This window comes from Telmatherina bonti (assembly GCF_933228915.1).
Source record: "Telmatherina bonti genome assembly, chromosome: 7".
Taxonomy (NCBI): Eukaryota; Metazoa; Chordata; class Actinopteri; order Atheriniformes; family Telmatherinidae; genus Telmatherina; species Telmatherina bonti.
Window position 1 is genome coordinate 26,850,242 of NC_136625.1, and position 15,176 is coordinate 26,865,417.

The 15,176-nt window shown below is 40.1% G+C and overlaps 1 protein-coding gene across 1 annotated transcript in view; it reads right to left on the reverse strand.

Annotated features, from left to right (window-relative positions):
* chd7 (chromodomain helicase DNA binding protein 7) overlaps positions 1–15,176 on the reverse strand; it is a gene marked incomplete at its 5' end in the record, with an annotated part of 56,561 nt that overhangs the window by 30,567 nt on the left and 10,818 nt on the right. Inside the window, 4 exons of the mRNA XM_079243338.1 lie at positions 78–133; positions 1,132–1,197; positions 3,736–3,861; positions 4,610–4,754. Of these exons, the coding sequence (XP_079099464.1) occupies positions 78–133; positions 1,132–1,197; positions 3,736–3,861; positions 4,610–4,754 (393 nt within the window). The remainder of the gene's footprint in view (positions 1–77; positions 134–1,131; positions 1,198–3,735; positions 3,862–4,609; positions 4,755–15,176) is intronic.

Sequence of the window (15,176 nt, forward strand, 5' to 3'; positions counted from 1 at the left end):
GGCCTAAAAAAAGAGGAAACCCTGCTGTGAAAGACAAAAGAAGTGGAAAACCAAGAAAAAGCCAAGCTACTACTCACAAGCCCTTGAACTTGACGTAAAACTCATCAACCTCCACTTCCTCCCCCGACTCCAGCTGAAAAGCAGAACAACACACATTAAGAAAAAAGTTAATCAGAGCAAATATATTAGCTGGATAGTCAAAGCACAGAAAGGGCTTTATGTGTATCATTACACTGATTCAAAAAGCCAATAAACAGACTGATGTGATGTCTCTGATGGAAGACATCCTTCATTCCTGTCCTGTCAGTCTTGCAGATAATTTATTTGCTAGTTTAGATATTATATTAAACTAATGATGTAAGAGACGGAGTAGTAAAGTTTAATGGGAACGAGTGAGAAAAATGACATTTAACTTCAAATCTATGCACGACTGATGAGCTTGCAGAGATTTTTCATATGTGTGAAAGGAGAAATACCAAAACAGGAGCTCTCTAAAGCAAAGTTGTCCATTCACATTCATCATTATTAATGTGGCTGTAGTGCACACAGAAACAAGCATCATTATACTACCGCTACTACTGTAATGCCATGAATCATCAATCACACACACGCGCGCACACACTGCCTGAGGAAACACTAGCTTGGCGTCTGGCATAGCTAGCTTTGTGGTTTTGGCTGAGTGCCAGGCCTGGGGTCAACTCTGAATGGAGCTGCGATAAAGGGTGTATGACTGAGTGTGTGTGTGGGTTCATGTAGGTGGGGGGTAAACCCAATGGCAGCTGGCTAGCAAAAGAGAATTGGCTGGTGACTATGTGCATGTATGCGTTGGCTCAAGGATGAGTTTTCTTTAGTTAAGGCATAAAAAGCAAAGCCAGGCCGACACACAAAGTAAATCAGAAGCACACAATGAAATACAAGAACTCTTGTGTCTGCTTACCAAGTGAATATACATCGCCTTAGCTGTCTGTGTGCACATGTGTCTGTAACTCTGTGTCCAGAAACTGCTTGGGCCAGCTGCGAAGCAGCTAATCAGATGACGTAAACCATGACTCGGGCCAGCCTGTCCATGTCTGCATCTGTGCGTATTGTACTGGTGTCTGTTGAATGGTTATGAGTAACTGTCCATCTCACCTGTTTTTTGGAAGTGCGCAAGCCCATGATCTTCTCAACGACAGGCCCTTCAGCCTCAGCCACATCCTACAAGCAGAGGACAACAAGCCTTGAGTTGGATCCATCCTGCTGCATCATTTGGTTTTCCAGCTTGCTCCCAAAACAACTTTAAGCTCATCATATGCTCTGAGTGAGAAGCGAGAACTTTTGTTTTTGTTCTCGAAGTTGCATTTTATACTCAACAAGCTTTGCCCACAACAGGCTGAGGATTATGGGGGTCCTATGAATTTATGTGCAAAAACAATGGATTCAGTGGCTTCATATTTAAGGAGAAACTTCATTCGTGGTGTCTTTGTCTTTATGTCTCACGTGAGTTTCATCCATTTTTGTACTTTCTCACCACCCCAACCAGCAGTTCATTAAAACCATCTGTTCAACCTTGCATCAGTAGAAATGTGGAAATGACAAGCTGAAAATGTCTGACCAATAATATTTCCCAGGGACAAAGTTACTCGAGAAGAAAGTTCTGCTTAACTGATGCGCTGAGACCAAGATGTTGCCAACCACCCAACAAAGTTCTTGTTTCTTGCCGAGTGTGTAACAGGTTTTACAGTTCATTGAACCTCATGTCTCACCCTCAGTCAGATTTAGAGGTAGATTACTGAGATGTTGCACAATTAAATGAAGCTTCATCACTACTGATTTAGTTTTAGGACCAGTGTAAATACATCCCATCATGAAAAATCTATACTGACTAAGTCTCAATACTTCATAGAAAAAACACTGAAGATTCAAGGGGAATCTGACATAACCACTTCTTCACAAGGCATGTAATTTCTGCCTCATTTCTGAAATGATACCAAAAATAAATATACTATCACAGCGACAACAACTATTCGTATAATCTTTGTCTAAAAAGAAAGCAGAGACACGTGAGATTACAAATGAATAAGGACAGCCCGCGGTAAGGTCCATACCTCCGTTTCTGGGCCACAGTTATGGTACATATTTTGTGTAAAAGAAGAAATATTTGTTGGCTTTTTTTTTTTTTTTTAATCCCAAAATGACATTTTTAATTTGCTTGTCAGCAAAAATGGAATTTCACAATAGGAACGGATTACATCACTGTGCAATAATGGATATTACTTTCTGTAATGAACAACATTCCACAGATTTATAACACTTCCTTATTTTTTGACGCTTCTATAAAGTAGAATAAAATCCTGTCTTATCTGAAGGTGTCTGGTGAGTCTGTTTAGAAGCATTCTCGCTGGAAAGTTGCTTTTTAGTTGCTGTTTTTTCGGGTCACTTGGCTGCCTTGTGTTCAGGAAGCGTCTTTTCAGGTAGCTTTAGACATATTACGTGTTGAACGTGTTTTCAAACACAGAGACATTTGTATGAACCATTTTCATTCCCTCGTTATTATACTTGACAGCAAAACCAAGATGTCCCCACACTGCTCTGCTTACGCTGGTCATTTTCTCATGTCTGTGTGCCGAAACAACTGAGTGAGTGAGTGGGGGCATAACAGGGACTGGATGTTGACTTTCAGGGGCAAGCTTTCACCTGTGTGAAGAGGCACACACACTCAGTGGTGAGTAAAGCAGTAAAAAAAAAAAAAAAAAAAAAAAAAAAAAAAAAAAAAAAAAGCTCAAGTGCAAAATCTCTTTCAAACCCAAGAACCCGTGCACGGTGGACCGATCAGTCTGGTATTTCAACGAATTTGCATTTGCATCTTTACAACTAAAGTATCAGGATAAACATAAGTGTTACTGTGTCAAAGTAAATTCACCTGGAACACAGTAGAAAATGTAAATGATCTCCTCCTGAAAGAAAAACACATTACTTTTCGTGAAAACCAGAGGATGGCGGTCAGATTCATCTCTGAATGGGCCATGTCTGGTGAGTAGCGGTGAAAGTAGAAGCAATAATAGTGCATCTGAACAGTTTAATACAGGTGCAACACACTAGTTGATGTTGATCAACACCTATATCAATGGTCAGAGCCAGGAGAATCTAAGGATAGTCGCCAGATTCCCTTTAGAAAAACTGAGGATCTAGAAATAAAAAAGAAGCCCTACATAGTGTATGACAGGAGAGTAAATACTTCGCTATTACTTCATCTAAATGGAAACTACCAGGACCTTCACAAAACCTTTCAAACAATGACAGAAACTAAGATTGTCACTGTCATTTATTGTTGCTCTTGTATGGTTGCTGCACTGATTGTTTTACTGCTTGCCTCATAGGAAATTACCTCACAGGGATAATAAACTTTTTTTTTGGTGGAATAAAGCATTTGACACAAGACAGCAAATGTAAGACAGGATTTATGATTATGTGATTTTTGCTGGTTTGTGATTAGCTACTAGTTTGCAGAGTTTTGACACCACAGTGATGAGAAAGTCATCTTTATAATCAGACAATTTTCTACTTTTATATGCAAAGATCTTCTCTATAGCACCTCTCTGAGGGGGTCTCTTGTGAAGAGGTTAAATCAAGTGAGCAAAAATGTCTCAAATCAAACCTGTACATATAAAACATTCAACGTAACCATGACTCACATCCTGAGTGACATCACACTTGCCTCTTAGATAAACCATGTAACAGAAAAACAAGCTTTACCTGTTGTTGTGATGAGGAGGATGGAGATTTAGGTGTTGAGTCATCTCCGCTGTCATCCTCAGAAATCCTAAACTCCAGGTCTTCTGTATACCTCTTTCTTTTCACCTGACGACTTGAGCGACGCTTCTGAGAGAGAAAAACGCGCCTATGTTATGTTTTCAGTGACAGTTCATCACCCATGCTGACACTCCACCGTCTATCTCATAAGCCAAGACAAAAACTGTAGGGCTGTGAGAGTCTTAGCCTTCCTGCTATTCCAAGAAACACACTCAATATTTCATCCTTCCCGTCCAGAATGTTGCTCATATCAATGCCAGCAAAATTGCTGTGCTCAAGGTGTTAAATTAGGTAATGTGGAGAAAATTATAGAGGGGACATGTTAATGGGACAACAAATGTGATTCTAATAAAAGTTGAGACTCTTAACACAGATGCTGTTCGTAGCCTGCATATTAATGTGTTTAAAATGATCAACCTGAGGAGAAAAACTAGGGACACCTTGCTGGTTTTTCCTACCAAACCAGAACTTAAACAGTATAATTTACCTGCAGATATGCCTAATTCTCTATAAAAATATGGCAATGGCCATGTTTAACTGGATAAGAAATGTTGAAAACATACAGAAGCTAAAAAGCTGCTGACAGAGCATTAGGGGGAACCTTTCTGCTTGGTCTGTCAACAAAAGTTAGTTTACAACACAAATGTCCTCTGGCTCGGTGCCTTCTGTCTCAACAGGCCTTGAAACAGAGGTTTTAAGGCCTTCTGCTTTTTCATCGGGTTTGTGGGAGGAAAACGACCACCATAACTTTTTAGATATTCGGAAGGAACGATGGCTCCATTTACTAAATCTGGCTTTTTTCCCCCCCACATCTTACCTGCACACCATCGTCGTCATCCTCTTCAAGAGGAGAAGGCAGTGGAGACTTCACTTCCACATCGTCACTGACTGACAACTCTCTCTTCCTCTTGGAATCCTTCTTAGCAGCGCTAGCTCCATCCTCTGACTCCACCTTTTTACTGCTGCAGGGAGAAAAAAGAAAAATTAAGTTAAGATCCACCAAGGAAAAGTAACAAAACACAGTAATTCCTTTCTCACCCAGCATTACTTCTATAACAGGCTACCAGGCCATCATATATGGGACTTGGTGTGTGTGTGTGTGCCTGTGTGGTGGTGCGTGCGTCTGTCCCAGGGCGATCGCCATGTTTGATTTGCCCATTTAGAAATCATTAGTGTGCCTCGGGCTCTGGCACACAGGGGGTTAATATGATGAAAGACTGCATGGAGGCTCAGTGAGTGAGATAGAGAGATACAGGCATGGAGAGGAAGAGCGGGGAGGAGGAGGAGGGGTCCAGAGAGACACACATGGAAGGAGTGAGAGAGAGAGAGACAGGCAGACAGAGTGGGAGAGAGGCCCCAGAGAGAGTTTGGGGGAGGAGCTGAAAGGGCCCCCAGGCTTCCTCTAATCTCTGGCATGGAAAGAAAGAGGAGCTGGCTCCATCTGCATGTGTGTGTGCATTCACACCATGGAGGTGAGAGGACACTCAGCATCCCTCCTCTGACTCTCATAACCCGGCTCTTCGACCTCATATACATGAAATCGACGTGCAGAACCAGCACTGATGAGGCCTCCTGCTGGGTGAAGCTAGCCGTTAGCTTTCTGTCGTTACTGCCTCCTCCTGCTGTCATTTGCTACACTGAACAACCAATCAGACTGAGCACGCTCACCGACAGACAGCGACTCTGATTCCGCAAGTCAAATGGAAGATATTTAAAGGCTTAGAGGCCTCGACCATCAAGTCAATTAATCAATTAATTAATTAAGTCAATGCATCTACAGTGTTAATGATTATTATGTGTTATTCTTGCTTTTTAGACAGGCACCTAATTTTCACAGTCAAAACTCTTATTTGGTCTATTTTATACTTTTCTAACCGGATGAAAAAGGGCTTTATATTTAATTTAAGATACCAAAAATATTACTTTAATCCAGGCAAAATAAGTGTTCAACCTCTACTCATATTTGACTCCTGAGCAATGCCACATGTAAATTTATGCAATATAAGGGGGCACATGGGTTCTGCCAGCCAGCCTGCATGTGACGAGCAAACTACATGGACTATACACAGATAAATTAAATATATCTTCATTCGACGAACTTCTTCAGACAAAGACGGCCACAGCAGCATTACAGCCGTACAGTAGGCATTAACAGATGATCATCAGTTGTCTCGACAACACAATTAACACGTCACCTTTAAATCAGTTCTCACAAATGTAATGTAGCTCAGATTATATGCAAGACTGGAAAGGTGGGACCAAGCCTTTTGTCAACTTTAACATCTTTTCCACTGTACGCCTGAAAAATGCCAAAATGAGCCCATGTGTGAGCTTCACATTTGTGCTGATGGTGTAAATTTGTTCAATACAAGAAGGACTTACAAATTCATTCTCGGCCAAGTTAATGGCTTTGAGGTGCATCCCTGATCTGCTGTAAAGAATTTACTGCACTTCCCACAGTTCAGTTTTCAGGCCCTGCGTACTTTCAGAACTTTTAGTTCGTCCACACATCTACATGGTGTAAGGCAACATTCACACTGAACTTTTTTTTTTATTAAATTCCAAGATGAGGGTTTCCCCCAGCAAGAAATGTCCGGTGATAAAAAGAGAAGCCTATGCAGAAGTGACAAAACTTGCAGTTCCATCCTCATCCACTAGGGGTTCCAAAACAGCGCAAATCTCCAGAGACTCCCATGTTAAAAAGACCAACTTCACAGCAGAAATAAACATGTTTACAGCGTGGTTCGAAAATCCATTTTAGGTTTAATAACTAAGATTTACTTCATGACAACTGAATTTTTTGTAACTCCTCTGTTTAGAAGTAATAATTCAGCATAAGTAGGGGTGTGTCCTTTTGATTGACAGATGCTCGATATGCCGCTTCAAGAAGGAGGAATGTAGAACAACTGCGGTTTTTAGCCGGTTAACAGTGTGACTTAGCTTGAGACTGCTTGCCTCCGTTAGCTGGTTAACTCCGGGTTAGCTCAGATAGCTCTTGGCTACAAGCAGGTCAGAGTTCACTGGATGTAAATTATCCACTCCCACGCTCAGCCTCCCTCTCAGCTTTACCTCTTTTCCAATTTTTATATTTTCTTGGAGTGATGGTAGGAACCGCCCAATGAGCTTTAATTCAGCTCTTCAGAAATGTACGGGTGACGTCATGGAGGCTCCGTCCATATTTTATATACAGTCTGTGGTTTCCCCACACAGACCCCTGTGTGGGGCAGCACCACAGATTCTGTCACTCCTCTGCTCCCCGACCGCATTTTGAGATAAAAAAATGTTTAAGATGTCTAGATACTGTCAGTGTCTTAACCACAATCTGAATATTTTGAAAAGAAATAAAATGATTAGCTTTGTTGCCAATTTTCAATCGCTTAAAGTGGATCAATCAGCGCATCACAAGAAAACCTGATGCAGCATGACATTTGGCACAGAGAAGACTGTCAACGACGTTTGGAGTTCACCAGATTAGTATTATATATTGTGTTCAAACACACCAGCCCAAAACTTTTTAATAAAGAAAAGGTAATGTTAACCTCAGTGTTAGCCTCAGCCTTATAAACCGGACCTTAACATTGCACATGATAGTATTTCATGGCTGCTCTGAGTCTCTCTCTGAGTTCCACACCGATTCCACACGCACAGACCTGCTTCCACCAGTGGATAGAGCATCTGTCTAAAACACGTCAAACAGCTGAAAAGCAGATCATTTTTAAAGTTGTTTTTAAAAACTTAATATAGAAATAGTTATGTTCTAGCAGGGAACAGACGGAGTATATATGCTGCTCTTATGTCACAGCGAGAACTTCATGTCCATTGTAGGAATGCGTGAAACAAAAAAAAAAAAAGCAGAATCTACCATCATTCTAGTAATTTCCGAGTCATGTTTCAGCTTAAAATGGATCCAATACTTTTTGTAGGTTTTATTAATATCAATATGCTGTGATCTGAACTTTTGGAATATTTACAACTGAACTTTTAATCAAATTATTCAATTTATGCAATTACAAAAAATGATTAAAATGATAGCAATCTCTTTATTTAACAAGATAAATAAAAATAAAAACAAAATACCAACGCATCACTTCCGGCCCATATAAATTACTTCAGGTGTTATTTGTCAGTAAATGATAAGTGTGCTTGTTTGATGACAACAGGAAGTCATGGAATGAACAGAGCAAAGTGAAAAGCAGCAGAGGAAAGGAAAATAGGAAGCCAGACAGAGAAAATGTCAAAAAGTGCAAAGAGTGAGATTGTTCAAACTAAAACCAACATAAATACATTGTAAGACAAAGTTAACTTCCATGTAGCAGCATCTCTGCAGAAAGCAGCAGGTACTCAAGGTACAGCAGTAGACTCTAGTTAAAGTAGATTATTGATAAAAAAAGAAAAGGAGCTTTGTTAAGTAAAGATCATGTGGCCGCCCTCGCAAGCAGCAAGCCAACTTTTTTATTATTTTTCACTTTTGTTGTCCTCTGTGGTCTGGTTAAAGATGTTGCATTACAAACATAAGACTTTCAATGGAAAGGGAAAGATGGTTATCAGTACCATTTTAATTGATTATTCAAATAATTGATAGCTTCAGCCCTAATTTTATTATATTATATTTTATATATATATATATATATATATATATATATATATATAGTGTGTGTGTGTGTGTGTATTTTTTTAATTGCTGTCTTTTGGTCATTTGTGGACAACAGAGTTGGGATAAGGTTTGAGTGGAGCCATCGCATGATGTTTAAATAGGGCCATTCTGTCAGTATCGCATATCATATTCCTGCGGTAAAGTCGTAACAGGTAGGTTGCCTGTTAGAGTTCATAAATACATGATTCAGCAGAGCTGATTTTAATTTTGACATTTCCACAGTTTGAGTCTGTATCTTCAGTTACACGTATGAAGCTAAAGAATCAGTTGGTATTTTTGCAGATAATTATCTCACTGTCGGAGTGTTTACTACCTTATTTCCGATGAGTATTTTATTGTCCAGAGATGGAGCAGACTGAAGAGTTTGAGTAGTGCAGTGTGAATGCAGTCTCAGTCCAGAAGGATATAATACTCCCCTGTCCTCAATCAGACCAAGTGTAAAAGGACTACTGTGATGTTAATGCATCCTAAGACTAATTTCAACATCTTCAATAGTTCATAAGGGTGCACAACAGGAATAGCACTGTCACACCATGTCTGACATCTGAAAATCTAGTTTAAGTCATTAATCTCTCAAAACAGAGTTTCAAGTTGGGGAACGCAGGTGCTCTAATAGAAACATCTAGATGTATTCAGTTTCAACATAAACACTCATCTACCTCATGTAAGGTGAGTGACATTAAATTTTTTGTTGTATTGCTGCAATCTGCTGGGAAAAGTGTGCTCCATTCTAGCATTGACATGGATGTTACTTTGATGTCAACTACCTAAACAATTTGAGAGCAGTGCAGGTCTTCAGGGTTCATGTCCTACCAACACTATGATGGTAGGATAGACCATGATGATGTGCATTCTCATAAAGAGACATAAAAGAAAGCAGCACAGAAGATGCTAGTGGTCTGTGCGGCCTTTCAATATTATATGGCAGCTTCATCGTATTCTTTATCCTTGTGTGGGCTGCGCATCAACTATACTGTTCAATACTGCCCCCATGGTTTCTGGTGGTACTACTCCATTTTCTCTGTCAGGGTACAGATCCATAAGGGCCTCGATAACAGACCAAATTATACATGAATTATACATGAATAAATGGATATCAATCTGATGTAATCTGCAAGCCCAATCCAAAAAAACACACATTTCACAGAACTTAGCTATTGCTAACAACCCTTAAAACTTTTCTCAGGAGATCTTCTTCTATGACCTAAGAAAACAGTTGTTTTTTTTTTTGTTTTTTTTGGGCAACATGAGATAGAACGGAGCAATGTTAGGCAGGTGGTCAAAGTATGACAGAGGATTGGTGTTTGCATCAAAATGTTTAAATCAAGCATTTGAATAAAAAACACATTTGCGCCGCACTTTCCAAAGCCTTCAACTCTAAACTGGAAGATGCTAACATAATGTATTAAGTGCATTAAATTCAATATAGATGTTAAAACCAATATATTTCCCAATAAAAATAGGGAGAAATGAAATCAAACAGCTTTATTCATATACTGACGTGACATAACATCTCACTTGCTTTTCAAAGGCAACATAACTGAAGTCAAGCCTTTTGTAATGAATAAGCATTCATATAGGCACAACATATGTAAATGGAGAAGAACACTGCATTTATACTTTACAGCTGTTCAAGGGTTGTTAACTTCTAGTTCAAAGAAAATATATTGAGCCAACAACAGTAAAGTCTTCTTGTAACATTTTGTTACCTACAAAAGTTACCCTTGAAATAAACTTTGATTAATACAAGTGATAATCTTCCAGTGTTTCACTTTGACAGTCAAAATCAGGGGTCAAATGGCTAAAAAATTATCATGTTGTGTGTTGTTTTTCTTATTAAATACAGTTCCAATGCAAAGGATAATCACTTCACTGCAAGACCAACAAGCTCACTTACACAAAATGCCATCAGCCTACGTTAAACCTACATAATATCATATACTTTAATCTCAGTTATTGCTGCTTAGTTAAGAGGGTTATGTTTTAGCATTGAGGTGGATAGAAAATCTGTGTACAAATACAAAACTAGTATCTAGGTTTTTACAGATGCATGTTACCCCACAGAACTTGCGCATGCGTGTCTCAACAGTTGGCGACTCATTCTGGCTAGTGACAAGATTTCATAAGAGATTTGTTAGCTTTGGGGATTAGCAAAGCTGGCTAATTTGCAAACATGGAACTGGATCCACAACTAAAGCAGCTTTCCAAGCCTAACCGTAGAGTTTAACTAACATGATGCTAACTTAAACTGCAACACCAACCCTGTAACATTTTTCTGGGCAAATAACTATCTGCCCTACTACGTTGATAGGAAATAGATGTACAACGCTTGTGTGAACCGTCCGTGTGTTTGTGTTGCCCTCTGCAGAACTGTATGCTTGGATCTCTCTCTCTCTCTCCCCTGCACAGCGCCTCCCTCCCTCCTGCTCACTCCCCTCTCTCCATCTCTCACCCCCTCTCTGTCCCTGGGGCCCTTCTCCTTTCATCCTCACGCCAAGAGCAATCACCATCTCCGTGGTAACGGCTGGTCATGTGACCTGCACCTGTTCCTCTGGCTGGTCGCCACACGCTGGAGCCATCTGGCCACTCACACACACACACACACACACACACACACCCTTCTCTCCACTTGGCTGCCTTCTCCCCTCTCTTCCTCCTAGTGTCTTCATGGCCTTACTTCCCAACTACACCATCACCTCTCCAGCTCTTTTTCCTCAGTGCCGTTCTACATTTGTCTTTCAACTATAACTTTCTTCTCTAATAAATAAGTCAAACTTCAATAAAGAACTGTGTTACATCAATTTTTGCTTTTTTTTGTTGTTAAAATCCACCTCATTATTCCTTTTTCCAACACATTAACTGAATGGTAAACAGATTTAAGTTTATTATTAGCACAAGTAAATTTTAATCAATGCAAGAAAAACTTGTAGTGACCATGTCTCAGCATTCCAATGGAAAAAACACACCTGATGTGTCCTTAACCAAAAAAAGGACTGTTTATGGGTTTAACTTTAAGCAAGCCTTTTGATTTCTACAGGATGTGTTGTGTAACATGACTTTATCCGGTTCTGTAAGCAAACTATCAAGCCTAAAAATAACTGACTTGTTATTTTAAGCCAGTTGCATTAAAAACAGATTAATTTATCATTAAAAACAGCCAACTTTGTGTTCATGTGTCCATAGCTCATATGGATTTTATGTAAAAAGCTTTGCAAATGGCTATTATAGGTAAACTTTGCAGTCAGAATGCCAAATTAGGAATGTAGTTAAAACAAACTAATCTGCATATATTAATTTTGCTCACTATTTAATATTATTAATGGTGTCATCAGTTAAAACCTATGAACAGAGAGGTTTTTTTTAAAAACAAAAACAAAAAACAAACAACCTGGAGATGGTGAGATGTACTCATATTACAAGACAGCAAAGCATTGGGTAAAAGTTATGCAATCAAAGCCATACCAGCAATCCACATAACATCTACATATAAGGTCAGTCCTATTCAGTGCTATCCAGGTGTGCACATTAGCTCCTCCCTCATTTTGCTGAATGTTGCTCATTCACTCTGCTGTAAACTCATGGGCGTAATGCATACCATTCACGCATGCTAGTCAGCTGTGGGGCACGATGTGAAACATGGAGAGGGAAGCTGAGTTGATCCTTTTAGATGTGGATAAAAGGACACACAGGAAGGAGAGCATTCAAATTAAATATGAATAGTGACAGACACAAGATGAACACAAACGAAGAGGGGTAGGGTATAAGAGACACCTGCTGCTGTGATGAGTCACAACACTGAAGCCCTATAACCCCTCCTCCACTCCATAAAAAAAGATAAGAGAGCCATAAGGCAACACACACGCAAACATATCTGTGTGTTCAGAAAGTGCTGTATTTGCACAAACGTCTGCAGACATGCACAAAGCAAGGTGCCTGCATGCATTTCTGACTTCTTTGTGTGTAATGCAAACAAATCACTCCTGCACGCGCGTGCACACACACACACACACACACACACACACACACACACACACACACACACACACACACACACACACACACACACACACACAGCAAAGGAGAGAAGGGTGTGGCAGCTGAGTGTTATTTATAGACGTACTTCCTCTGAGAGAGGTAGACAGAGAGATGGAGACAGCGAGGGGCCAGGAGGATGGAGAGAGAAGGCAAGGTCAAAGGAGAAGAGCGAGCTGACTGGGCAAGCAAACCACCTTATTCTCTCCGCATCACTCACACCCACCTGCGTACATCATGTCCAGGACAACTGAAACCACTGGCAATAAAAACATCTCAGACTTGTATATTTTTGTACCTCTATTAAGACGCAGTTTGCACAAGCTATTCTTGCAATTCAGGGAATGTTTGGGGGCACATCATTAGTTATTTGACACTGGCTCTGATCACAAACACAAAACTACAAAACTGCTGGACTTACAGGAATCAGAGGGAATGTAAGCACTTCTCAATATGTTTCCAGTGTCAATCAAGAATACACAAATACAGGGGCAAAAGACAACTGAAAAGATTCTAATATAAAAGAAAAAAGTACAAAACAACATGCAAATTGTCCTAAAACACGAACAAAAATGCTGAAACCAGTAAATGAACATGAGAAAAACACCATATGCAAATCCAAGTTACACTAATGAAGCAAAAACTTTGGTCTTCTCTGTGGTGGCTTATTTTATTCATAAAGAGATACAAATACACAAAGCAGAGAGATAAATTACAGCAGTGTGGTACATGCCCACAAGAAAGACTCCTGAGCTTTGGGGCTGATTTCCCCACCCACTGATGGAAATCACAAAAAATTTTCCCCAAAATGCAGTGGAACATATATGTTGGTCGTCTTTGAAGAGGTTTCTCTGTACAACTAAGAAACTTTTCAAAGTTTGTTTGAAGCCTTTAAAACTTGTTAAATCAAGCTGATGCCTTAATTTGACACAGGAATCAACTCATCAGATTTGGTGAGGAAATCCTGCTGATAAAAGCATCGGGAGAAAAACTAGTTAATACTCAATACTTGAGATGTAGTTAACTTGCAAAACTATTAAATTTTGTTTTGTCATTAACACCACCCTTAATGAAAAGCCTCAAGACACACACTGTATATCTTGCCAATGGAGAATGAGCTGTGACTAATGCAGAGCTTAACTTTGTAAGAGTCAGGCTAAACTTCTTTACAAAATTTGGAGATTGACTGTGCTTTTGCTTATGTGCTCAAGACAACTTCAATCCTCAGTCTTTGACCTGAATTAGAAAGAGAAGAAGAGGAAAGGGAGGGCAGAGGAGAGGAAAAGATTAAAGGATATGCTCTTCTCCATCAGGAAGAGGTGGCTTGGAGGGAGGGGGACAAAGAAGAAAGTATAAAAGAGAAGATAGTTGCATGATTGCTGAAGTCCACCATTTTAGAGTAACAGTGGATGACCGGCAGCCATTATTATGCTAAATTAACCTGGGAGCTCCACTCAAGATGGAGGAAAGCCTGACAACAGATAAGAGCTAGTTTGGTTTACAAACACACAGGGTTGAGAATGGACTCCCCACCCCCACACTTCCTCTACCTTCTCCTCTCACACAGAGTTGTGGCTGTGGACTGGTCAGCAGTGTGGCCCTCATTATCATTAGACGCCATTTTCTGCCACAAAGATTACTGAGGACCCCTCCCCCAAGAAATGCATGCACACACGAAACACCAGCCCCCTCATTCCCCCAATTCCAACTCTTTTCCAGTGGCCGGTGCATACGTACACACCCACCCACCAACCTTCCTCCAGCACTGCCCCCCTGCCTGCAGTGGCCCGCCTCCTTCCTTGGGATAAAAGGGACGAGAGGAAAGGGAGACGAGGAAGACTGGAGGACAGTGGGTGAGAGGGAGATGGGGGCCGCCCCGACACATTCCTCAGTCCGATCAAGTTTCCAGCTTCACAATGATACAACCGCTGAGCCTCTCATAGACAAACACCCTTAGGCTGTGCCCAACTCCTCTGATCAGAGACAGAGGAACATCGTGCACATATGCAAGAAAGTTAATGATAAATTTCAGACAGAAAACAGACTTGAAGTGCTGCTCAGAGAGGTGAAGAGAAAGGTGATAGCAGAGAGGAAGAGTGTGAAAAGGCTAGGATAAGACTAGAAAGTAGTGTAAACAAAGTGAACTGAAGGTGATATTGCCAATAACAGATAAGCACTACGAAGTTCAACCAAACAAATCTATATTCTACACTGGGGTCTAAAGCTTTCGTGTCTTCCTCTGGATAATCATATGAACATTAAGGTATGTGCAGGAAAATGTGTTTGCCAACATTTCCAAAAGCAGATGTTTGTCATGTACAGAATCAACAGACCATATTTTATTCAAAAAGCTGTTTTGAATAAAATATAAAAACCAGTCCGATGCAAAAGTGACAAAGTAAACAATCCTATAAACAGCAATTCTTCAAACAATTATGTAATGTTTGACATTTGAGATGTTTTCTGGTGAAATTCGCATTTCAAGTGGTGGTTAGCTTGGCTTGGCCATCAGGAATCCTACCAGATTCTCTAAACGGAGCGTGCAAAGCCACACATAATCCAGGTAAGAGGACTACTCAAATATTTCATACTGTGTTTGTGTTTAAATAAAACAAATAAGTCTCTGAAGTATGGTACGGCCAACAATGGAACAAACTCAACTGATGAGAAGACTACATCATCGGCAAGTATAAGGCAT